Here is a 27138-nt window from a genome sequence, read left to right as displayed (position 1 = left end):
AGTAAATACACACATATCAAAGTGAAATTTTGTAAAATCAAAGAAGAAGGTACACACACACACACACACACACACACACACACACACACACACACACACATTAGGAAGGAGTAAAATGACAGATATCAATCCCAACTCAAACTCTGGAATATTTTTGAATTTGATAATAAAATTAAAAAAATGTTGACAAAATTGTTGTACACTTATTTACATTATCAAAAAAAAAAAAAAAAAAAAAAAAAAAAAATCACAGTAGTTGATTTTCTTCTTTGTATACATTGTATAGGGCAGATTGTTATGGACAAAACAGGAAGAAAAACATTTTTGTTTGGATGATTTGTACATGGTCAGAATATAAACGTGGACAAATCGAAACATATAACAACACAAACAAAAGAAAGGATGGGAGAAAAAAAAGAGAATGGTGTCCCATGAGAAGCAAACGGTTATGGCTTGCTCAGTCTCCAGTCTGTACTTACTGTAATCAAAGCTTTTGTAACAGTATTACTCTCTGGTTCATTTTTTTTTTAGTTCCGTAATTTTTTGCAAGATGTTTTTTTTTTTTTAACTGTGGTCTGTTTAAAAACTCTCTCAGTATCAATCTTCTATGATGGCTTTTTTTCCCCAGCAGAGAATTGAAGCCCAAAACCCCATCCACCCCCACCCCCCCACCCCCACTCCTCCCTCCATGCCCCCCACCCATCCGCTCCCCTCCCCCCCCCCTTCCCCTCCCCTCCCCACACAGTTTCTTTAACAGAAATGTTTCTTACACAAGTTGCTGTCATTTCCTTTTAATGCATTTCTTTCACTGAAATGTATGTTTAATCAAAACCTTTGAAGAGGGGCCACAAGTCTTTAAAAAAAGAAGACAATCTGACTTTAAAAAGAAGACAATTTGTGCATGGAGGATACTGTGGGACCCCATTCTGAGTGCACGGTCCACCAAAACTTAGCGACTGACATGTTAGCTGTGAACACTGAATTCCTCATTGTAGCAAAGCTGTCCGAACAAGGTCCTTGCGATCAGGGGTCAGGGAGTTGGGGAACTCGATGTTGAACTCGATGATGAGGTCGCCTTTCTGAGAGGGGTCAGACGACTGGGGCATGCCTTCACCAGGAACAACCTTCTTGTATCCAGGCCTGTAGCACAGACAGATTCCAAATGGTTCACTGCACTTTGGCCACTGGCCCATACACAGACCACACACAATGCACATGAAAAATGGAAGATACTGTGTGTCAAACAATAATAATGGTATTTGTATAGCACTGAATCTTGTGCATAGGCAAATCAAAGCGCTTTCGCACCAGTCATTCACACGCATGCATAACTCTAAAACTGGAGAAACCAAAGACAAGGAAGAGGCGGGGAAGGGAGGCTATTTTGGGAAGAGTTTGAGTTTTAAGGCCAGACTTGAAAGAGCTGAATGTGGAGACTTGACGAAGCGAAAGAGAAAGTTCATTCCAACTGCAAGGTCCAGAGACAGAGAAAGAATGGCGGCCAGCAGTCAAGAGTTTTAATCTGGGTATGCGTAAGCAGAGTGGATCCGAAGCTGATCATAGAGTGTAGAGGTGAAGGCAGCCACAGTGATAGGACGGGGCTGATTTGTGAATGCATTTATAACATAGAGTGCCAATGTCAAACGTACAGAATTGGGTACTTGTGCAACATGTTACAGCTATAAACACTGTCAGACTGACAGCTGAAATCCACTTCTTTAATAAATCAGCTTTTACTCCTGATAAACTGTGGAATCATTGAAGCTCACAAACCAAAACATAATCTTCTGTTGAATGCATAACAGATGAATTTTGCTAAAGACCTAATATCATTTGGTGAGTCATTTGCTTTGAGTATATGTTGCAAGAGTTTATCTTGCAGATCTAGTCTAAATCTGTTCCTCAAGTCTGTGTAAAGAGGATGCATAAACAGGAAATAGTGATCATTTTAATGGTGGCACACAGATGGAAAGGGTATGAAAAAGAACTTACATCAGGATTCGTACAGGTTTAAAAGACTTTAGAATCTGTTTTGTTTTTAAATGAATAAATAAATAAATAAATATGATGGAAATGACATGCTTTTTTTGATTTCCTTAAAAGTCTTTTAAAGAAAAAAAAAAAGACTCATGTTTGTCATAGTTTTCAATTTTCAGTCTCTACAGCTCTGAAAGAAATAAAAAACACAACACATTATTTCTGTCAGTGATAAAGTTAGCAGCAAAATGTTTCATCTGAATTTTTATGAAAAAGTATGATTATGGAAGAAAAAAAAGAACAAGAAAAAAAACCACCTCCCAATTCTGAAAGAATTTTTCTGACTGAAATGGCATTTCTTATCAGTGCAGCAGACGGTGGTTCACATAATAAGCACTAGCCAGCACTCAAAAAACTCTTACTGGGTTCCTTACACAAAAGATTGAAGTTTTTTGCCTTTAATGTTACAATGGTTTTTAAAAAGTTTTTTTTTAATTTTGCGATAAAAAAACCTGCATGAACCCTGTCATAGAACTGTTCACCCTTGACTCTTTTGCTGCCAAAGGTGACTTGCGCCGACTAGCAGTTCACTGCCACAGGCGACTTTAGTCAACTAGACAGTTCACTGCCATAGATAACTTTAGTTCATTAGACAGTCACCATATATTACTTTAATTGACTAGACAGTTCAACGCCAGAGATGACTTTATTCAACTGGACTTTCACTACCATGCCCACTTTAGTTCATTAGACAGTTCGCCACCGAAGATGACTTTAATCGACTAGACATTTCAATGCCAAAGTTGACTTTACTAGACTAGACCTTTACCGCCACAGGCGACTCTAGTCAACCAGACAGTTCACATCCATATACAACTTATGTCAACTGAACAGTTCACCTCCATATGCAACTGAAGTCAACATTCAAGGTGCATGTTAAAAGGACCGTTTTTCACATTGTAACAAAGTTTGACAGCTGCAGGCAACTTTTTCGTGCAATAGGTAACCGAATGACTTTCCCCCATTGACCAAGTCTGAGTGGGGAATGATGGTTTTTTGACTTGAAACAGTGCCATGAGAACAAATGATCAACCCATATTAAAGAGAAGTAACTCTCCGTTGACAAGGTACTCGGCTTCAAGTCAATGCTGCTTATGCTACCAATTCAGCTAGCACCCAGGTAAATAAAAGGTACATTGGAACAAACCCAGACACTTCCTCAATAAAGAAAGCACTGGGCTTGTCCTAAAACCAATCACTTGACGTGCACACAGCAGCAATGACAGCGGAAATGCGCAAACATAAATTAGCTTTTATTCAAGACTGGCGTAGCCTTTTAATCCTAAGTAAGCTACACAGAATATATGGACAATACAGAACAATCACATGGTTGCCTCGGTGGTTTTTTGACATGAAATGAATGAACAGTGAGACCAGGTGAACAAATGATGAACAGATAGTAAAGAGTGGTAACTCTCTCCGTTCACAAGGTACACAACTTCAAGTCAATGCTGCTTATACTACCAATTCAGCTGGCACACAAATAAATAAAAGGTACACTGGAACAAACCCACACACTTCCTCAGAAAAGGAAGCGCTGGGCTTGTCCTTGTGCATCAATGACAAGAAATGTATAAACACAAATTAACTTTTATTTAAGACTGGCATAGCCTTTTAATTCTGAATAAGCTACACAGAATGTACAGACAATACAGAACAAACACATGGTTGCCTTGGCGGTTTTTTGACTTGCCCCTTGTTTCCCAGCATATGCAGCTCACCTGACAACATCGTTGATGGGTATGTGGAGAATTCGCTCATCAAGGGTGTGAATGTCAACAATGGTGCCAGTCAGGGCACGGCCAAGGGCCACACTGGCTGTGTGGATCAGGTTCAAACCCTCACGGCGAAAGCGGGGATGAGGTTTGTCCCTGACAATGAACACAATGTCCGCTGCAACAGTAAAGAAAATTGACCAGTTTGAACTGAATATTAGAGGTTAAATCTCTCTCTCTTTTTCACTTTTTCTTTTTATATTCAAAGGAATAAAATGACAACAACGTTGTTTTAATTTAGTGTTAAAGATTAATTCAATACTTCTAGACTTTTTTTTACTTATGATATTGAAATCTGAAAGTTCAGAATAATGAAAAGTTATTGTTCTCAAATGCATGAACTAAGAAAGTGGTCGTGGTATACAGCTTTTTGTTTTCTTTTTTTTTTTTTCTTTTTTTTTGTAATATGAAAATACATGATCAGCAAAACAGCACTAAAAATAAACATGGGTACAAACCACTTTTTACAACCAAACTTTTCAACAAAACTTTACGTGATGCTTGCATGTGCAAGCGTATGCGTGCTGGAGCATTTGTAAGTAAATTTCTTGGTTATCAGCATATATTTACACTATCCTCCTGGCACTTAATACCTTTCCATTATGTAATGAGGATGAGGATGATGCTGATAATGATAAGGATGCTGATGAAGATGATGATAAACACAATGATGATGACGATGATGATGATGTTGGCTATGACACTGATGATTTGATGATGACAATGACCATTATGATGACAATGATAAAGACGATGATGATGGTGATGACAATGATGATGATGATGATGTTGATCATCACCGTGACCCAGCTCCACCACATGACTGACCTGGGATGTTGTTGGGGCCCTGATCGCCCTCTTTGGGGAAGGTGATTCTGGTGCCTGGCTTCCACCCTTTCTTCACTGTGATGGTCAGGATCTTGTCTCGGATGCTGGATGTGTGGCCGTCCTCATTCATCACCTGCACAGTGATTGATGTAAAGTTGTTGTAACTCACTAGCCATGCAGGAGCTTCAGAACTTCTTCTTCTTCTTCTGCGTTCACTCGTACGCACACGAGTGGGTTTTTACGTGTATGACCGTTTTTACCCCGCCATGTAGGCGGCCATACTCCGTTTTCGGGGGTGTGTGTGCTGGGTATGTTCTTGTTTCCATAACCCACTGAACACTGACATGGATTACAGGATCTTTAACGTGCGTATTTGATCTTCTGCTTGCATATACACACGAAGGGGGTTCAGGCACTAGCAGGTCTGCACATATGTTGACCTGGGAGATCGTAAAAATCTCCACCCTTTACCCACCAGGCGCCGTCACCGTGATTCGAACCTTGAACCCTCAGATTGACAGTCCAACGCTTTGACCACTCGGCTATTGCGCCCGTCAGCTTCAGAACAAGTGCTCTTTATTTCAAAACAACAAAAGCCCTCCCCTCACCCCCCCCCCCCCCCCCCCCCCCCCCCCCCCCCCCCCCCCAAAACCTGCAGAGAAGCTGACATTCATATTTTCTCCCTCGCTATCAGACCTAGTGAGAGGCTTTTTGATTTTCCAGTCTGAAATTAAGCTGATATGCTTATGTGCATAGCAATGGTTGATGGCAAGATGACAGACCTGCTTTTGAATTTTGTATGTGGAGATGTTGAATAAAATTTAAAAAATGTTGTCCGCAGAGAAGGACTGAAAGAATATGTACACCTTTTCTGTACTCAGAAGGGTGACACCAAAGCGTGCGGTTCAACACGAAATGATAAAAAGATTTATAAATGTAACATATTTCTAACCTCTGCCCTTGTCCCTCAAGGTTAGTAAATTTTAAACAACTTTTTCTTTTTTTAAACAGGTGAAGAATCAAAGTTGCAGAAACAGATCTGTGTTTACAGAACATCTGAAGTTCACCCTACCAATTGTAAACAAGTTCCCCCCCCCCCCCCCCAACCCCTCAAATCATGGCTCACATTCATGGACTTTCACAAATCATGCTTCCAGTTTATGGTTATTCACAATCACTAATAAGTAATGTTTATAATTACAGTTCAAATCAAATACACCTGATGTCATTGGTTAACTTTTTCCCTTGGGTTTAGTCAGTAAGGTATTTCATTTGACAAGAACTGAAATCTCACTCGTCGGGAGATCTTCATTTTCTTGGTACAGCCATGGTAAACTTCCTCCAGGGCCAGGTGCAGATCCCGCTCTATGGCAGGGTCCTGTTTCTTGGCACCACGGCCATGCAGTCCCCCAAATCCCATGCTGAGATCCCCATCCACTCTGTCGTAGAACTCTGAGAAAAATTCATCATCACCGTCATACTTAGGCATGCACAGAGAAACTGTAAGCTGATCATGGAAACACTGACACAGCACAACCTTTCTTTCCTGTACGTACTTATGACACTCTCCTGATCCCCTCCCTACGACACACCAAATGTATCCATAGCACTTGACTTCCAGTATAGTTGTTTTGTTTAAAACTGAGCTCTCTCGCTCCTCATACATTCATTACAGAAAAGCATTTCCACATATTGCCAGCAGATATAAAAACAAAACAAAATGTCTTCAAACTGTATGTACTTTCATGTACGTTCCTCTGCCTGAAAGTAATCATAATACAATATGTTTATTGTCATGCATATAAAGAAGCAAGCAAGCAAAACAAAAAACAGTGAAAGGTGCAACAGCTGAATGGCTGAAGTGCTGAACTTTCAGTCTACAGAACTTGGTTTGATCCTAGTACTGGAGCCTGGTTGGTTAGGAGTGGATTTTTTTTTTTCTGATCTCTCAGGTCAACATAATTATGTGCAGACCTGCAATTGCTTTGATCCATGCAGAAGATCAAATATGCATGTAAAAGATCCTGTAAACCAAGTCAGCATTCAGACAAACACATCCAACGTGCACACCCTGAAAATGGTGTTCAGCTGCATAAATGATGGAGTAAAAGTCCACTTGTAGATCTGCTCAAGTGAACAGAGAAACTGCAGCCAGCAAAGACAGAAGAAAAAGAAGAAGAAAAAAAGGCAGGTGGTTGGTGACAGGAGGATAAAGGTGTCCGACAGGAGGAAAGGTGGAAGCAGAGATGAGGAAAAGAAACTGTGAAATCAAGAAAGAGGTACCTGAAAGATGTACATAATACACAACTTGAACCTCTGCCTCTGACCCATATAGTCATAAATATATTTGGTTGTGCCCCTCCCTATCCCTTATCCTCCCCGTAATGCTGTGTAAAAGTATATAATTTTATGTCTTCATTTTTCTTCCTTGTGGTTTCTACCCAGCATAAAAAATATCAGAACTGCCAGCTATGTTACATGAATTCACCTGAGATCGTGCCATCACTTACAAGTGTTTTAAATCAAATGGCCATGTCACTGAAGCAATTATAGTACAAAGCTAATAATACACGAACTTTCCCCTTAGTTAATTTCCAGGTGGATTAATAAACTATAAAGTATTTTATATATGATTTGATTTGAGATCTCACAATCACTTACACATGTTCTAAATCAAATGGCCATGCTATCACTAGTGAATTGTAGAAAATTAATGTTTCTAAACAAACTGAAAGCTGATGTTTTGTAAATGAGCTGAGTTTAGATCTGCCCACTATCTAATGCCTCCTAGTACCTCCTAATCAGAGTATAATATATAGTTTACCTTGGAAAGGGTTGTCTCCACCAAAGAAATCACGGAAGGTTTTGGAAGGGTCGCCATGGAAAACATAGCCCTTGGTCCAAGCACCAGCATCAATGCTCCCAGACGGCACTCCATTCTTCAACCCTTCCTCTCCAAACTGGTCGTACACAGCCCTTTTGCGAGCTGCCAATTAAGGATAAAGTGCAAGCAGAATTCAAGCAGAGTGACTGTTGGATATTCACATAACCACAGTAAAAAAAGACATCTGTGATACAGTTTGTTTACTTTTCTCTGCTACTGTACAATCTAGTAGAATTAAAATGCCATTGCCATGATCAAATATATGCATGAAAAATGTCAAAATATCAATTGTTTCGCAGAAGAATTATTCATGATTAGATTACACAATAATCACAACTTGGATCATATAAGTTTTGGATTTTAATTGAAAAACTGGCCCCAAAGAATACCCCTCATGTATCTAGATGGGAAAAAAAGATTTATATGTCATGTCTTTAATATAACAAAAATCTTTATGATAAATACACATGTACCAATCGAGGCACAGTGGCAGAACTGGTTAAGTGTTGGACATCTGATACAGTGTTCACATGCAGGGATCAGGGTTTGAGGTCCCTGTTTCGGCATAGTGTTGTGTCCTTGGGAAAGGCACTTGACTCTGATTTTCCTCATTCCACCCAGGTGTGAATAGCTACCAGACTTTGGTTGGGGAAGGTTGAAAGTGCAGAAGGAGAGGATTGGGACCCACCTTCCTATGTTTTTGTATTTTGTATTTCTTTTTATCACAACAGATTTCTCTGTGTCAAATTCTCCCTGGGGAGAGCACGTCGCTGCACTACAGCATCACCCATTTTTTTTGTATTTTTTCCCGCGTGCAGTTTTATTTGTTTTCCCTATCAAAGTGGATTTTTCTACAGAATTTTGCCAGTGACAACCCTTTTGTTGCCGTGGGTTCTTTTACGTGTGCTAAGTGCATGCTGCACACGGGACCTCGGTTTATCGTCTCATCCGAATGACTAGCGTCCAGACCACCACTCAAGGTCTAGTGGAGGGGGAGAAAATATCGGTGGCTGAGCCGTGATTCGAACCAGCACATTCAGATTCTCTCGCTTCCTAGGCGGATGCGTTACCTCTAGGCCATCACTCCACATGCACCCAAGAAACAGTGGATATGAATTCACTGCACCAATGGCTGTAAAAAGCTATGGGACTTTTAACCTTCTATGTCCCTGCACTCTCCTTGTGTGACTTTCTTACTCTGTTCTTCTTTGATACATGTATAACCCCTCCCCAATTCTCTCGTTCACTGAACAACTGATTGGTTTTAAAAAAATTCATCTTAAGTTATTTTCTGCATCTGGTAGTGACTGACACTCACGGTCTGACAAAACATCGTAGGCTTCAGCCACTTGAGTGAACTTGTCTGCTGCTGCCTGATCATCAGGGTTCTTCTCTGGATGAAACTTCAGAGCCAACTTCCGGTAACTGCAAAAAGTAAAAAGTGGGTTTGATCTCTCTCTCTCTCTCTCTCTCTCTCTCTCTCTCTCTCTCTCTATCTATCTATCTATCTATCCACACACACACACACACACACACACACACACACACACACACACACACATGTATATAAGCATGTGTGTGTTTTTAGCATGACAAAAATGGAATTTAAGAAAGAAAACTAAACTGGTCAGTTACTCTGTACAAACTTAATCTTTTTATTCAACTTAAAATGTAACTTATCACTGTCTGTCTAATGAAACTGGGCATGTATGTATGTAAATGCAACTCCAAGAGACTATATTTATAGGAAATTGTGACACAGTTTGAGTGTGGTAATGATATACATATACAATTGTTCCCCAGTTCTATTCTCAGTCCACAGTCTGCATTTTGTGTGTGCGTGACAAGCCAGTTTCATTCATCCAAGTTCAAAATGTTGAGCAGGCACCTTCAAGCAGACAAAAGAATGTTGCCGTTTAGTTTACTGTTAACTGTTTTTTTGTTCATGTAATTTTCTGAAATCCTCCATGCTCCAATAGAGACTACAGGATGAAAAACAATCCAGTAGGATTGAAATGTAGAAATATGTGTGTGTGTGTGTGTGTGTGTGTGTGTGTGTGTGTGTGTGTGTGTGTGTGTGTGTGTCTGTGTCTGTGCGTGTGTGTGTCTGTGCATGTGTGTGTCTGTGTGTGCGTGTACATGTGTGTATGTATGTGTGTGTGAGTGTGTGTTTGGGTGTGGGTGTGTGTGTAAGAGAGACAGGTGGGAGACATTGAGAGAGGGTGAGAAGGAGACAGAGGTAGAGAGAGACAATGACGGCAGGGAGGGAGGAAAAAAAAGTGAGAGACAGAGAGAGAGAAGACTGGACATGATAGAATTATTTGTTTCTAGGATAACAGATAAGCACTGGTGTGCTTTTTTCACATCCAGTCCTCACAGTATTTTCTTAGGGTCTACACTACACAAAACTGAATGATATAGGCACAAGCATGCTGGTGATACATTTTACATTATATATTTTCTTTAAACCAATCATTTGATAAGGGAAACAGTCACAGAGAGTCCAATAAAACCAATCTGAGAGGGAGAGAGACAGGCAAAAAGGCATGGTGGCAGATGACAGAGGATACTGATGACAGGCAGATTAAAAAAAAAAGACAAAAAAAAAAAAAAAAAGACAATGAAATGAAAACAATGCAGAGGATACACAAATCAAAATTCAATGAGAGGGACAGACAGCCAGACGGAAAGATGATGTATGATATAAGATAGAAATTAGGGCATGTAAACAAGGCATGTAAAGAACTTAAGAAGGCACGCTATAAAATCCAAACTTATTGAACGGAACCAATTAAAAATATGTAAACATTTTGAGAAAAGAAAAAGAGAAAACACACTCTCTCTCTCTCTCTCTCTCTCTCTCTCTCTCTCTCTCTCTCTCACACACACACACACACACACATGAATGAGAGAACAGACACACACACACACAAATAATAATATAAAAAATGCTGGGAGTGGAAGCTGTTGATAGTCAGACCGAAGACACTCAGTCAGACTCTTTTGAGAGCAGAAGCAATTTATGGACAAATATAGTTAATGGGAAGGAATCAATTTTGGCATGAAGAATTACAGATTGGGAAGGATCAAGTGGAGAACGGGAGGTGTTGGTGGAGAGACAGGGTGTGGAAGGGAGGATCAAGACGGGTTACTGGGCGACTTTTTTCATCCAGTCCTAAATTGCCCAATATAGGGTCTACAAGAGCTAAACAATACTGAACGAAAAAGGCATTACTAAACCGAAAAAACAGCAACAACAGAATATAACCACACTGTTGAATGAGAGAGCGAGCGAGAGAGCGAGCGAGCGAGAGAGTATCTGGTTCAATGACACAGCTGGGCTGATATCTGTGCTTATATTTCTGCTTACTTCTTTTTTATGGCTGCATCACTTGCGCTTCTTGTCAAGTTGAGGATGCTGTAGTAATCGACTCCCATCTTGACTGTCGCGCAGTCACTCCACAGTCGCTAAGTTTGTGAACCGCAATATGGCGGGTCGCTTAGTTACGGTAAACGCAAAGCTGATTGAGTTGGTTTCGACTTTTAACTTACGTTTTTGTGGTTTTGCGACACGTGAATCGAATACAGATATAGATTTATTATTTACATTTTATTTACTGTCTCTTGACATTAACCATTCAACATTATTGCTTGCAAATGGTCATTTTTTAACAGTGATATTGGTGGCATCTTTTTACTACAAAGTAAGGGAATGTATCGCAAAGGACTGCTGTTCGACACGTGCTCTCTCTCTCTCTCTCTCTCTCTCTCTCTCTCTCTCTCTCTCACAAGTCGCGTTAGTTGCACCAATAACAAGAAGAAGAATAAAGGCAACAAATTAAGCTGCATTGAGAGTACAAAACTCTGCCGCATCGGAACGCACCGTGACAAAACAACAGCAACAACCCGTTGAACACAAAGAGTCAGTAGATGACGGAGGGAAGGAAGAAGTTAAGAAAAAGAAAGAGATAGCGGGAAAGAGGGAGAGGATAGACGTGGTCAATAGAGAGAGAGAGAGAGAGAGAGAGAGAGAGAGAGAGAGAGAGAGAGAGAGAGAGAGACTGCATGAGAGAGCGGGGTGTGTGTGGGAGCTGGGTGTTCACGATGTTGCACAAAGGTATGGAAGTGTCGAGTGATGTCTTCAGTCATGTATGTGAGAAGCACATTGTGAGAAAAATATGTATGTATGTATGTATGTATGTATGTATGTACGTAAGTATGTGAGCCACGGTGAGTGTGTGTGTGTGTGTGTGTGTGTGTGTGTGTGTGTGTGTGTGTGTGTGTGATCATGTGTGTGTGTGTGAGAGTGTGAGTGTGTGTGTGTGTGTGTGTGATCATGTGTGTGTGTGTGTGTGTGTGTGTGTGTGTGTGTGTGTGTGTGTGTGTGTGTGTGTATGTGCGTCAGTGTGTGTGTATGTGTGTGTGTGTGTGCGCGGCCGGCGTGTGTATGTGCCGGGCGCACACGCGCGCGCGTATGTGTACGGTGTGTGTGTCTGTGTGCGTGCGCGCACGCGCGCGCGTGTGTGTGTGCCGTGCCAGTGTGAGTGTCCGTGCGTCGCTCTGTGTGTGTGTGTGTGTGTGTGTGTGTGTTCATTGTGTGTGTGTGTGCGTACGCGCGCGCGCGCGCTTATGTGTGTGTGTGTGAGTATATGTGTGTGTGTGTGTGCGGCCGGCGTGTCAGTGTATGTGCCGTGCGCACACTAACGCGCGCGCGTATGTGTACGGTGTGTGTGTGTCTGTGTGCGTGCGCACGCGCGTGTGTGTGTGCGTGCCGTGTCAGTGTGTGTCCGTGCGTGCCTCTGTGTGTGTGTGTTCATTGTGTGTGTGTGTGTGTGTGCGTACGCGCGCGCGCGCGCGTATGTGTATGTGTGTGTGTGTGTGTGTGTGTGTGTGTGTGTGTGTGTAGGCAAAATTCTGTAGATAAATTTACTTTGATCGTAAATATGAAAAAAGGACAACAACAAAAAAGCAAACAAACAAAAAACATAAGAAAAAGAAGAAAATAGTGTACCGCTGTACTCTGGCAGAGAGGGGAAGAGATGAAAACAGTACAATTCACATTAACTTAACAACGATCTGACCAAGAGAATAACTTTCCAACTCTAAAACATATTGGTGTAATTTTTTTTCCAAGGGGGAGGGGGCAGGACAGGGGGGTGGGGGGGGGAGGGGTCAAGAAATCTTGGAGTTATCACTGTCTGATTTTTTTTTCTTTTTCAGATCTTTTTAAAATTGTCTGATTGGCTTGTTGTTGCTGTAACCTGTGTGTGTGTGTGTGTGTGTGTGTGTGTCAATTGTGGCACCGCATCCACCCTTTCTCCCAACCCAGTCCCATTCCTAAAACGCTTTAGCATCAGCTCAACAACAATGAAATTATTTGCACCGCAGCAAAATACACTGGCATCTTCATCATCAGTCATGGATTTCGTGCTGCACGTGCAAATGTGTCACGACACCACTGCTCACAACAACCTGGCGTGACGTCAGCGCTTCACCGGCTGAACTGTTTTGAAGCGAACTGGACAGAAGTTGACAGTGAAACGTTCTGAAACACAGTTGAGTTTCCAGGTCCTCGAGTTTCGGTCTTGGAAGGAAAGGTGAGTGCGTTTATTTCGACGGAAAGGCATCCTTTTGTCTCCCCCAATCCCCCTCCACTGTCTCTCTGTGTTAATTTTTATTCGTATTATAGTTCAGAACCAAGTTCTTTGAGCTGGAATGAACAATATGTTGTCTCCCGCTTTTCGCTAGACCTTGATCAGAAAACAAACATCCAAGCTTTGTGGTAGGCAAATGTAATTCTCTTCCGACTAACATTAAACTTACTAACACTCTTAACAGTTTTAAGAGCCTCCTTGATGCAGATGCAAATTTTAAAGATATAGAATATGACTTTGATAACTGAGACTCTTCTCATACCAGTCTATATGAAATTCTCTATGCAACTGTAACACGCTGCGCAAAACACCTTGAAAAATACTGGCAAATCAATTGACGGAGCACAAGAAAGCCGCGAGGCTATATCAGCTCCTACCTACCTACCTACCTACCTGTAAGTTAGGGGGGCGGGAAGGGGGGGTGGAGGGAAGTATTTCCCCCACTCCTTCCCCTTCTTTCGTATTTGAGCGTTGTGTAAACCAAGTAGGCAACTGATACAATCTAATGACCCCCCCCCCCCCCCCCCCCCAACAACCACAATCGTTGTGCATAGATGGGTTCCACCGTGTGGTGGTAGTAGGGTGGTGTGGTGGTAGCAATAAGGATCGGCTTTGAACATGTGTTGATCTCACCCCGTCTTTACTGTTAACATATATGGGGTAAGATTACATGGCTCTCAATTGTCAGTCTCTTTTACACTAAAATGCATGTGCAAAGCTTCACTGCCCAAGAAGTTGAAGACCCATTAACATTATGAATAAAGCAACTCTTATGCAGTTGTAGCAGCTGTTGTTGTAGCAGCAGCTGAAGTAAAGAGACTGACCCCAGACCTCGTGGTTTATCAGCGGTCCTATACATCAGAATGCTTTTTGTTTACTGGCTTTGCAAACTGCACACGAGCATTTCATCAGATGTCAAATCAATCATAATCAAAGTGAAGTATTTTGCTAAAACTTTCAGATGTCAGATTTTTTTTTTAACAAAAATAAAGATATCTATTTTGTGAAATATTTCGTGGGTCTCAATAAGATTCCTGCAAACCCCTTCCTTTCAGTGAATGGAAATTCAACAGTCCGTCTCTATTGATAGTATACATTTTTACATTCTTTAACCAGTTTGATTGAAAGAGGGAGGAGAAAAGATATACAAAGCCTAAAAGAACTTTTTAGGACGATTGGTTCAATGAACAGCAGGTGGTTCTCGAAGAAGCATTTCTTGTACTGATTTGTGGAATGCAAGCGGTGTTTCGATGTACTTTTTGCACTTTAATTTTGGGCACACACACACACACACACACACACACACACACACACACAGGGGGAGAGAGATATGGAGGGGGGGGGGGGATGGGGACGTTGAAGTGGCTTGAAAAAGCCGTTGACGGAAAGACATTCGATAGTGGTTAATGACTACTATGAGGTTTGTTTTTCATGAGGCTCTGTGTTCAGCACGCATATTCCGAAGTTATCTCCGTGTCTCTTCCCACCTCTGCTTCCCATTACAAGCAGTATAAAGAGCAGATGAATACAAAAGAACGCTAAAAAATGGGCAGATTTCTTCTAAGTGGATAGCCAATGAGCCTGGGCAAAGACCGCACAAGGACTGGAGTCACGGTGATATCTGGCCGAAAAAACCCGAACAAAAACGATAAGACAACAACAAGAAGAAAGCCCGGCCGAGATGTTTTCCCTCCGGCTGGGCCAACCCGGCTACCGTAACCGTCCCCGGAACACACCCGACCGGCACAGCCCCAGCCTTCAGCAACCACTTTACTGTGGAGGAACTGGGAAGGGGCAGCATTTTTACCCGTCCACTCTTCGATGTTGAAGTCAGAAATAAAATCTACCCAAATACCCCCCAAAGCATCCCTTTTTAGACACCTTCCTCATCTGGACAAGTTCATTTTAAAATCCTCTACTATAGTAGACGGCAGACCTGTATATATCTAATTAACATTGTTACCCATTTTGGAGTTTTTCACGTATGTTTTATACTTCAGACGGGTAAAAATGTTAATTAGAATTAAGAATGTCGAACCAGAGATAGTGGACAAGTTTGTCAGAAACAGGTATACCCATTTAGGTAGATTTTATTTCTGACTTCAACATCGAAGAGTGGACAGGTAAAAAAGTTAATATTGCCGGTTTGCCTTCGACTACCGGTTTCTGAAATTCAGGGCGCCGCAGGTTTCGGCGCCTTGTTTCCCGAAAAATAAACTGCTTCTGGCAATACCCACATTTCTTCCCCTGTATTCTTTCGTTTCGAAGATGGAAAAAGTTGTAAATTGGTCAATAACAATGTAATATATATTTATTTCTAACCTCTCGCCTTTTTTATTGGCCTTCTCTTCAGCATTCGCGAGGGGAAGAAATTTAGAGCATTTTTCACAATGTTATGCAAACCGATTTACAACTTCTTTAGTATTCGAAACGAAAACTGATTGGGAAAAGTAATGTAAGGGGAAGAAATGTGGATACTGCCCAAAGATTATTTTTGTTATATTTTACTCGTGTGATGCGCCATTGAGCGGTCTTAATGAAAGGCGCAATGGAATTAAACAATTGTTGATTTCAGACAGGTTGTGTGCCGATTTCAGACCGCCCACCGTGCCCGGAACAAGGAAGCCTGTCCACTGGACCATGGCTTCTGGCGCAGCGCCTGAGAACGAAGAGCCCATCAAAGCCAGAGTGAGTGTTGCCGGGTGGTGTCACGTTGCCCCATGCATGTCTGCCGGTTCCAACAAATGTTTTTTTGTCATGTCACTGTGACGAAAAAAGTGGGTTTTTTTTTTACCAATACATATTTACACGCACGCACGCGCACATTTTTTTAATTTGTATTTCTAAAAATAAATCTCGATTATTCAGAGTTGATCTTCGAAGAGATCTTAATGTCTCTAAAAAAAAACAACCCCCCCCCAAAAAAAAAAAAAAAAAACAACAAACAAAAAACCCTCAGAATATATGAATCGATAAATGAATAAATAAAATGAATTAATCGTAAATAAACATAGACAACTGAATAGATGAATAATAAACAGAAGCCATCTTTGATCTTTGACCTACTCTCAGTGCTTCAGGTCAAGTTGTCCGACTTAACACAAATGCCACACACAATAAAAACGTATCGGATCCAGACTTGCACTAGATCACCATAAACAAATCAGACCTCAATTTAAAGAAATAAATTAAACAAAATATGCAAATTTGTAAACCATGGCCTGGCTTCGCTGACGAAGATCTAGGAAGGGCGTTGTCCACGTCTGATGCAGGCACGCTCATGGCTGACAAGGCCAATGCGGGAAAAGCAGAGTCGGCCGCAGCGGTTGCAAGGGAAAGTCTGGTCTGGGTTCGCGGCTGCAGCGTCGTGGTTCTTCCTCCTTCTGCGTTTGTCCTCAAGGCTGGCCCTGCGGTTGTTTTCGAAGGAGGAGACAGCTTGGTGGATGGTGCGTCGCCAGGTCTCTCGATCAGCGGCTACTGCGGACCACTGGCGATGGTCAATGTGACAGGCACCGAGAGCTTTCTTCAAGGAGTCTTTGTATCTCTTCTTGGGTGCTCCTCTGTCACGGTGGCCAGTGGACAGTTCGCCATACAGCGCGATCTTGGGCAGGCGGTGGTCCTCCATCCTGGACACGTGCCCTGCCCACATTAAAATATAAACGCTAAATAAACTTAAATCCCGTTCTAAATTTGATGTGTGTGTGTGTGTGTGTTATACTTGTATATAGATAGATATATACTTGTACATATATACTTGTATATAGATAGATATATACTTGTATATAGATATATACTTGCATATAGATAGATAATCAATGGGTCAGTCCCGAGCGCACGCTTTTGATTTCTTGACACACCTGGAAGCTAACCTAAAGCCTGAACCTGAAAACTTGCAGTGCGAGTTGACCCACCCGTACTCTGACGAGGACTTCATCACTTCTGTGGACGTGAGGGCCTTCCGCAGAGAGGAGGTGGACGTGGTGCTCTCTGATGACGGGTGCTTCGTGGTGGTCCGGGCGGAGCACCGTCCTTACTCGGACTCCCAGGGCACGGTCGCGCGCAAGTTCGAGCGTCACGTGCACATTCCGACGGTGGGTGGACATGTTTGTTGTGGTGGTTTGTGTTTTGTTGTGGTGGTGTGTTGTGGTGGTGGTTTGTGTGTTGTGGTGGTTTGTGGTGGTGTGTTTGTGGTGGTGGTTTGTGTGTTTGTGGTGGTGGTTTGTGATTTTGGTTTGTGTGTTTGTGGTGGTGGTTTGTGGGTTTGTGGTGGTGGTTTGTGTGTGTGTTGTGGTTTGTGGTGGTGGTTTGTGTGTTTGTTGTGGTTTGTGGTGGTGGTTTGTGTTTGTGTGTGTGTGTTGTGGTGGTTTGTGATGGTGGTTTGTGTGTTTGTGATGGTGGTTTGTGTGTTTGTGGTGGTGGTGGTTTGTGTGTGTGTTGTGGTGGTTAGTGATGGTGGTTTGTGTGTTTGTGGTGGTGGTTTGTGATGGTGGTTTGTGTGTTTGTGGTGGTGGTTTGGGTGTTTGTGGTGGTGGTTTGTGTGTTTGTGGTACTGGTTTGTATGGCTGTTGTCATCGTCACTCGCAAATTCGGGCGTCACTTGCACGTCCCGCCGGTATGAGGAGACGTGGTGGTGGTTGTTGATTTGGTGGCGGTAGTAGTTGTGGTGGAGGTTTGTGGTTTGTTGTGATGGTTTCGGTATTCGTGGTGTGTTGTGAAGTTGTTGTAATGTAGTGGTGGTGGTGTTGTGCGGTGCTGTACTGTGGTGGTGGTGGTGTGTGGTGGTTGTGGTTTGGTTGTGGTGATGGTGTGTGTGGTGGTGGTAGTGGTGTGTGGTGGTTGTGGTTTGGTGGTGGTGATCGTGGTGGTGATGGTGTGTGTGGTGGTTGTGGTTTGGTGGTGTGATCGTGGTGGTGATGGTGTGTGTGTGGTGGTGGTGTGTGTGGTGGTGGTGGTGTGGGTGGTGGTGGTGGTGGTGTGTCGTACAATCCCGTGTCGTCCCGTCACAACACACTTCTCAATGTGAAATTCGGGCTGCACACCCCGGCGAAGAGCGCGTCGCCACAGCGCAGCAGCACCACACTTTTCTTTCCTTACTTTTTTAAAATTTTTTATTCTGCCTGCATGTGTATTTAATCATCCAAGTGGAGGCAACCTTTATGTTGCTGTGCCTCGCTGCACACAGGAGCGGCGGTGGCTATCGAAATTGAGGACACCGTGAGAGCTGGACAAGAAAGGCAACAGAATCTGGGACAAAAAATTTTTTTTTATTTGTCCTCGAATTAAGTTATGACGATGCTGTTAAGGGGGCCCGGTTTATGTTTCGACTGAGTGACAAAGCTGTACTGTACGCTGCCCAGCGCGACGCGGGTCCTTGACGTACAGACGTCGGCAGCGTTGGTCAAGTACTTTGCATAGACTTTCAGCACTCAATTTTGAACGCTCGAAAAGACGCATCCGTAAAGTGGATGTGACCCTCGACCGGGTAGCCCCAGTCATCCCATTAGAACTAACAGCACCCTCTGTTGTGGGCAGGAGCTGGCCAAGGTAAAAAGAGAAGAAAAAAACAAACAAAAAAACCCCCCCACCTCTGCTGGGGCTCGAACCCGCGTTCTCCCAGTCATCAGTTGGCGACGCTAACCACTTGCCACGACAGCTGTTTTTTGTTTTGTCAGTTGAGCGCACACGACGAGCATGCGCTGACATGACGCACACGCGTACATTATACCTGACTGCCGAAGTTAAAGACCAAATATGACTCACTTTTATCGGAGTTCGCTATCACACGCGCACGCACACATACAAACGCGCGTGTGCGCACGCGCACACACCTATGAATACGCGTGCACGCACGCACACACGCGCACGCACACATGCACGCGCGAGCGCGCGCGCGTACACACACACACACACAGTTCATGTAACTGGTCGTAGATAAGTCACCGTGGTGGTGGTGGTGAATGGAAGAATGGTGTTCTAATAACCGTATTCATGCCACTTAAATGATGATTATGGATACTATTATATAGCCTATCCCGGTCAGAGATCTAGCTCTTTGCGCTTTACAGTCATTTTTACAGCAGACTGCATAATTGGGTAGAGCCGACTTTAAGCTGCTCTTGGGCGCTCATCATTCGTTTCCTGTGTCATTCAGTCAGGTTTTAGTCACTCACGCACATACACACGATTCGATGCTGAAGGGCTGTGATCTACTGGAAGTATGTTCACGCAGATCTGATCAAAGAGTGATTTTAGGTCCGCGTGAGACTAGTTTCGTTTTCATATCGTTTTTTTAAAAAAATTCTTATCAAGACTTCCATAGATTGAAATGGTAGTGAGGTGAAGACTGAAGCAACGTTGCAGTCCAGGGCAATAGATCAGCAATGGCAGTTGCAATGAACACAAGAGCCAGGACACATTCAGTGCGACGATATTTCATGAAACGTAGCTCACATACCACGCCTTCACCACGAAAATACTGCCGCTCAACGCTCGACTTACATCAGATCGACACAAGCTTTCAGTTAGACCAAGAGCAAAGTGAGAGCAATATGTATGGTCAATAGGTTCTCCACTGCAATAATTCATTTACAGCTCAGTCTTTTGCAAAGGAATGATTCTCAAACTAGGAGGCAAGACTGCACTGGCTCTTAGTGCTGCAGCCTTCGGGGCTAGTTTGCCTTTGCTAACTATCCCCGAAGCCGACTGTCCTAAAGACCTTTTGGCCGAGGGAAGTGGGGATTTAACTTGGGTAAGTCATTCCCCACTATAATCAAATTATCACCCACATGATATAGTAGCTGCCTTCTTTGATAGTCAAAGTTGGGCATGACTGACTGTTATACTGTTGTGTAGCCCTCCACATCACTGCCTCTTCCACCACTAGGTTTCCTGCAGAATAACGTGACTGGTGTACATCTTTCCCTTTTTTCAGGACGTGAAGCCCAAGTCGGTGCTGTGGCACTTCATGAGCAAAGACGGCACGCTAGTGATCCACGGGTCCCGAGAGGCCAAACAGCAGCCAGGTAATCCACAGACAGCGGAAACAGTGTCCACTGTAGCTGGGGAGAAGGGTGACGCCTCGGCGCCAGAACCCCAGCCCGTGGTCGTGGAGGTAGGGGCTTGTGGCGCGGCGCAGGGACAGAGTCAGGAGGCCGCGAGAGCCACCGCAGCTCAGAGGAAGGGGGGCGAGGTCGCGACACCTGCGGATGCTGAAGCGTCTCATGATGTCCAGCCACGGGACTCTAAGGAGGAGACATTGACCCGGAGGGCAGGGGCTTCTCTGAGTGGAGGCGCTGCAGCAGGTGAAGGAGCGTCCCCTGAGGCACCAGCTTCCGTGGGTCAGCAGCCAACGCCCGCTCCTGCTGCTGCAAAGGAGGGAGCAAAGCAAAGGCCTGAGCAAGCCACAGAAGTCCAGAAAGAGACAGAGAGTGGAGGTGAAGGCAGTAAGACGTCTCCAAAGAAAATACTGAAAAAAACGAGCGACTCGGGAGAAACTGGCAATCGCCACAAAAGAAGTCCTGACAAGGAAAAGGTATCCCCCTCACCCAAAAAGGTTCGCTTTTCTGCGCCTACGCCTCCTGAGCTATCAGACAGAGAGACATCTGCAAGGTCAGATGAAAAGGAAGCCACTGGCAACGCTCAGAAAAGCTCCAGATTTGTTGTCATCAGAGTTCCCGAGAAAGACGCGCACTGGGTTTGCCGATTACTTGAAGCAGAAGACATACCCAGCGAAAGATCTCCAGAGGGACAAGAAATGAAACGCAAAGAAACAGACATAGCAGCACTGAAAACTGAGGACGAGAAAAACCTGAAGGTCGAACAAGAAACTTCAATGAAAGCAGAAAACAGTCAACAGGTTTCTGGTTCTGAATCAGCAAAGGATTCGGATGGAAAAGGATACGAGTATTTAGTCGTGCCTCTTTCTGGTGGAGAAGGGAGAAAAGATTATACCCCAGCTGAAGTAGGTTCTTCTGAAGCAGAATCCAGAGCAACGGCCGCAGCCCCACTGCACACGGAAAGCAAACCTTTGGAGCCTGAGACTGCCAAAACGCATCCACAGTCGACCTTTAAGATGCAGGCTCAGCCACCAAAGAAGGTGGAAGAAAAAGCGGAAGCAGACATCACAGCGATCAGATCGGGTCGGACCGATTCTTTACATGCATCTGAATCGTCCGAAGTCGGTGAAGAAACGACAGAGTCACAAACAGAAGTGCAGAAATCGCTCTCATCCAAATCTCAAACATGGGAAGGGCGATTGGAAAAACCGAAAGACAAACCTCAAGGCGACACAATGAAAGTGTCCTCACAGGGGGCCGAGACCTCAACATCGGAGACCCTAGCCAGTTCTGAAGAAAGTAAACCATCAGACCAGACTACTGAAGCATCAAAGGTTTCTGAACCCACAGCAAAAAATTCTGATTCCGGCGTACAAGAGTCCACAGAAACTTCAGGAGAGTCCAACAACACTGAGTCTTTTGAGCCATCCAACGCTTTTGAAGGATCATATGATAAGGTTTCTTCCAACACGGAGCCACCTGAAGGATCTTTAAAGGAAGTGGCAAAAAACATTGACACGTCTTCTAAAATTTCAGAAACCTCCACTAGTATTACAGAAGCACCTGACAAAGCTTCTCAGCAGTCTGGGAAAACCTCCCAGTCATCTGTCAGCATTCCTGAACCATCTGACGACACTTCTAAGCCCTCTGGTAAAACGGAGGCATCTGCCGAAACTTCCGAGTTATCGATGAAAGCTGTGGGCTCGTCAGACAATTCAGTGGATGCATCTTCCAAAGCAACGGACGCTTCTGATAAAACCGAGACTGCTGCCAAAAGGGAGCCAACTGCTGAAACCACGAAGGTGACAGTGAAAAGCAGAGTGTCACCTGCTAAGTTTATGCGGGCATCTGCCAGTACTGTGGAGGAGATTGCCAAAGTCACAGCCTCAACTGCCAAAACAATGGATACCATCATCAAAAGTATTGATGCAAATGTTAAAGCTGCAGAGGAACTAGCTGAAACTTTGGTCCCACCTGATGAAACATCTGAATCGACAGAAGATGAGCTGGATGGGGCTACTGTCAGCAATACTGATGCACCTGACACCACTGCAGATGCCTCTGCTGAAACCAAGTCATCGGCTGAAGCAGCAGAGACGTCCATCAAAACTACAGACGTGTCTGCCGAAACTGTGGAAGAATCTGCTAAACTTCCAAAGGAGCCTTCCAAAACGGCGGCATCTGTCGAAAGTGAAGATTCAACCTTGAAGTGTGAAAGGGCAACTGCAAAAACCACAGAGGCACCCGGCACAGCTACAAGTCCGTCTGTCCAAACCATGGAGTTTTCTGCCAAAACCACAGAATCAGAAACCAAAACTCCAGACACGCCTTCCCAAACCACGGAGTTACCTGCAAAAGGCATGGAGTCAAATGTTAAAACAACTGAGTCAATAAAACTAGAAGCCAAAGCCACAGAATCATCTGCCCAAAGCACTGACTCAGAAGCCCAAACAATAGAACCAAATGTCAAAACCACTGACTCAGAAGCCCAAACAATAAAATCCAATGCCAAAACCACAGAAGCACATACAACCATGGACTTGGCTACCATATCTACAGATTCGTCTGCCAAACCCGCGGAACCCACAGATTCGTCTGCCAACCCCACAGATTCATCTGCCAAACCCACGGATTCGTCTGCCAAACCAGCAGTACCCACAGATTCGTCTGCCAAACCCGCTGATTCGTCTGCCAAACCCGCAGATTCGTCTGTCAAAGCTGCAGACTCATCTGCCAAAACAGCGGAAATACCTGCAAAAACTACAGAGCCATCAACGAAAATTGCAGAACCATCAAAAACTGCAGATCCGTCAGTGGAAACTGCAGAGGCATCAAAAGCCGCAGAACCGTCACAAACTACAGAGCCGTCAGCAAAAACTACTGAACCGTCGGCAAAAACTGTAGAACCGTCAAAAACTACAGAGCCCTCAAAAACTACAGAGCTATCAAAAACTGCAGAGCCGTCAGCAAAAACTGCAAAGCCGTCAAAAACTGCAGAGCCCTCAAAAACTGCAGAGCCATCAGTGGAAACTGCAGAGGCATCAAAAGCCGCAGAACCGTCAAAAACTACAGAGTCGTCAGCAAAAACTACTGAACCGTCGGCAAAAACTGTAGAACCATCAAAAACTACAGAGCCCTCAAAAACTACAGAGCTATCAAAAACTGCAGAGCCGTCAGCAAAAACTGTAAAGCCGTCAAAAACTGCAGAGCCATCAGCAAAAACTGCAAAGGCGTCAAAAACTGCAGAGCCCTCAGTGAAAACTGCAGAGCCGTCAAAAGCTGCAGAGCCGTCAAAAGCCGCAGAGCCGTCAAAAACTACAGAGCCGTCAAAAGCCGCAGAGCCGTCAAAAACTACAGAGCCGTCAAAAGCTGCAGAAAAAGCCGCAGAGCCGTCAAAAACTGCAGAGCCATCAAAAGCCGCAGAGCCGGCAAAAACTACAGAGCCGGCAAAAACTACAGAAAAAGCCGCAGAGCCGTCAAAAACTGCAGAGCCGTCAAAAGCCGCAGAAAAAGCCGCAGAGCCGTCAAAAACTGCAGAGGCGTCAAAAACTGCAGAGCAGTCAGCAAAATCTGCAGCAAAAACTACAGAGCCGTCAAAAGCCGCAGAGCCGTCAAAAACTGCAGAGCCGTCAGCAAAATCTGCAGCAAAAACTACAGAGCCGTCAAAAGCCGCAGAGCCGTCAAAAACTGCAGAGGCGTCAAAAACTACAGAGCCGTCAAAAGCCGCAGGGCCGTCAAAAACTGCAGAGGCGTCAAAAACCGCAGAGCCGTCAGCAAAATCTGCAGCAAAAACTACAGAGCCATTAGCAAAAGCTACAGCAAAACCCACAGAGGTGAAAGCAAAAGCTGCTGCAAAGACAGCACAGTCGTCAGCGAAACCTCCAGAAGTGTCAGCTGAAGTAGCAGCAGAAACTGCAGCGTCAGTGAAAACTACAGAGCCATCAGCAAAAGCTACAGCAAAACCCACAGAGGTGAAAACAAAAGCTGCTGCAAAGACCGCACAGTCGTCAGCGAAAACTCCAGAAGTGTCAGCTGAAGTAGCAGCAAAAACTGCAGCGTCAGTGAAAACTACAAAGCCATCAGCAAAAGCTGCCGATGCATCAAAGAAAAAGAGAGAGGACACCCCCAAAAAGAAAGATTCCAAACGGTCTTGAAACATTACTGATGAAAAGGAGGGGTCGGTTGACTCAGAGTATTGTCCAGTCTGTGGAAACCAATGTTTTGAACTGTTTGCCGACAAAGTCGTTTAAGGACAGTAACATTGTCTGTTTCTCTCTCTCTCTCTCTCTCTCTCTCTATCTCCCCCTCACCCCCCCACCCCGGTCTGTGTCCGTTCAATCTGTTCATGCATGAGTGTGGTTGGATTGCGTGAGCAAGACCAGTTTCACAATATTTGTACACGGATGATTATTCATCTTTGACTCTATAGGAAGTTTTGTGTTTCAGTTTTGTGTTTGTCTCTCGTCTTGTTCAAGTGCATGTTTTCTGGTCCGGATGTTAGCGGATTTTTTTTTTCTTTCTAAGATTTCTGTGTTCAAACGTATTAAACTTTAATTATCACAAAACTGTTTCTGATTATGAGCATAGAGCATATGCTTGATTTTGTTCGCTGATGTAATTTGTCTCTGAATTTGAATAGTTGAGGTATGATATGACTTCAAATGTTGCGTGCATATTCATAATGATTAAAAAAAGAAAAAAGAAACACAAAATGGAGGTGTGTGTGTGTGTGTGTGTGTGTAAATCGTCCTGTAGGCCTTAGCCTCCATAATGTAAGACATAGCTACTTTTGTTACGAAGTAGGATCTTAGCGGTAAAGTCATGGAAAAGACGGGAATATGTTAACCTTCACCGTACTTTGTGGGTCTGACAGACCCATTTTTGCCTTAAAAAATGCCTTTAAGATATATTTGGTGTCCGATTAATTTGAAATTTCATGACTTTTGTTGTCACAACATATGCATCATTTTAGTAAATTAATGTACACTTTAACTGATTAGTTAATCAGTTACGTAATTGTGAAAATTTTTACCTGCATTCCTACGTTGTGGGTCTTACAGACCCATACTCCCCAAAGAAGAGAAAACACTAAGTACCCTTATTCGTAATTCGTGGGTCTCTCAGACCCATACTCGCAAAAGAAGGGAACAAACCAATAATCCCTTTGTACTACGTGGAACGAAGTGATTGTGCGTACATGACTGATGACACATAGGCTACCTCACTGCTTCTGTAGTTGGCTGGCACATCGCATCCGGCTCTCACGGAGAACACAACAGTACAGCAGGCTACCGGTGTCATTGCCTCAGGCAAGTTATATTTTGATGATTATCAAGTTTATTAATTGCCATCAAGTTAGCTTGCCATCTGTTCGATACTTTAGGTCGATTCCAACATCGCCATCTCTGAAGGCATCAGTAAGCATTGCAGAGAACATGAGGCTGAACAGCGTTGGAGCCAGGACGCAGCCTTGCTTGACACCATTTGTGACAGCAAAAGGAGCAGATGTTTCGCCATTGTCCTGGACTCGAGCCTGCATGCCTTCATGGAATTGGCTGACCAAGGAAATAAATTTCCGAGGGCATCCGTACTTTTTTTTTGTTTTTGTTTTGTTGCCCCATCATCTGCGCCGTTTCAGTGGCATTACTCCCACGCCGCACATTTAGATTCCCCCATACACGGCCACACCCGGGTTCGTCCGTCGCAGTCCCAGCGTCGGCAGTCCACAGGGAACCATCGATGTTAGGTCGCCTGGAGGCCACACACCAGAGGAGACCCTGCACTGCTGCTGAGTCACTTCAGTGGTGTTCAGTGGTGCCTGTTTTGTTTTAACGTACTTAGGACACCACCTACTAAGCCCCCTACTAACGACAATAATGGCTTAGTCGCGGAGCCAGACTGAGCGAGCGTCTCTCCCGGAGTGGAGACCGCCACCACGTCCCTCAAACAGCCCCCCCATGAATCTGCCGACACTGACGACATTGACAGGACTCACCCAAAGCACGGAAGTGGAGGGGTATCGAAACTGAGGTCACCATGAGAGCAGGGCATGAAAGGTCACAGACTTTGAGACTATTTTGTTTATATTGATGACGATGAAGGGGGAGGAGGATGACGATGATGATGACGATGTTGCTATGGAGGTCCATTTTGGTTTGGGACTGCGTGACAAGGCTGTACTCTACGCTTCCTGTCATAATGATATCCCGGCGTTAACCAGGCCCGAGAGATACAGACACTCGCAGTGTTGGTCAGGTAATTAGAGCAACACACCCAAAGACGCATCCTTGAAGTGGATGACACTCGACTGTGTGGTCCCAGTCTCCCCATTTAAGCCCACAGCACACTCAACTCTGGGTAGGAGCCGGCCACGGGCCGAAAAACCCACCTCCGCTGGGATTCGAACCCGCGTCCTCCCAGCCGTCAGTCCGCGACGCTAACCACTTCGCCACGGCGGCTGGTAGGGCATCCGTACTTGGCCATGATCTTCCACAGTCCCTCTTTACTCACGGTGTCGAAGGCCTTGGTGAGGTTGACATAGGTGGAGAACAGAGCAGCATTTTGCTCCTGACATTTCTCTTGCAGCTGCCTTGCAGCAAACACCATGTCGGTGGTTCCGCGCTCTTTCCGGAATCCACATTGGCTCTCAGGCAAATGACCTTGGTCAAGGTGTGCTGTGAGGCGGTTTAGTAGGATCCTGGCAAGTATCTTGCCTGCGATGGAGAGCAAGGAAATGCCCCGATGGTTATCACAGGCTTGCCGGTTCCCCTTTCGCTTGTACAAGTGAATGATAGATGCATCTTTGAAATCCTGGGGGATCATCTCTTCTTTCCACATGAGTGAGTACAGCTGATGGAGCTTCTCAGTCAGCACAGTGCCTCCATCGTTGTAGACCTCTGCTGGTA

At 44.3% G+C, this 27138-nt stretch overlaps 2 protein-coding genes across 2 annotated transcripts; one reads left to right on the top strand and one right to left on the bottom strand.

The window, feature by feature from the left end:
• Positions 1 to 736: 736 nt before the first annotated feature.
• Positions 737 to 11033, bottom strand: LOC143283258 (dnaJ homolog subfamily B member 13-like). The gene is made up of 7 exons (XM_076589434.1): positions 10895 to 11033; positions 8843 to 8949; positions 7465 to 7626; positions 5935 to 6092; positions 4641 to 4773; positions 3759 to 3930; positions 737 to 1140 (listed from the first exon to the last, which is right to left on the bottom strand). The coding sequence occupies exons 1-7, from the start codon at positions 10960 to 10962 to the stop codon at positions 987 to 989; spliced, it is 954 nt and encodes a 317-aa protein (XP_076445549.1). The 5' UTR covers positions 10963 to 11033; the 3' UTR covers positions 737 to 986.
• A 2025-nt stretch (positions 11034 to 13058) lies between these two features.
• LOC143283257 (uncharacterized) lies at positions 13059 to 24915 on the top strand. The gene is made up of 4 exons (XM_076589433.1): positions 13059 to 13121; positions 15758 to 15866; positions 17075 to 17269; positions 20110 to 24915. Exons 2-4 carry the CDS (start codon positions 15819 to 15821, stop codon positions 24385 to 24387), a joined length of 4521 nt encoding a protein of 1506 aa, XP_076445548.1. The 5' UTR covers positions 13059 to 13121; positions 15758 to 15818; the 3' UTR covers positions 24388 to 24915.
• Positions 24916 to 27138: the final 2223 nt, after the last annotated feature.

Source organism: Babylonia areolata, chromosome 6 (genome assembly GCF_041734735.1).
Source record: "Babylonia areolata isolate BAREFJ2019XMU chromosome 6, ASM4173473v1, whole genome shotgun sequence".
Taxonomy (NCBI): Eukaryota; Metazoa; Mollusca; class Gastropoda; order Neogastropoda; family Buccinidae; genus Babylonia; species Babylonia areolata.
This window is presented reverse-complemented; position numbering and strand designations above follow the sequence as displayed.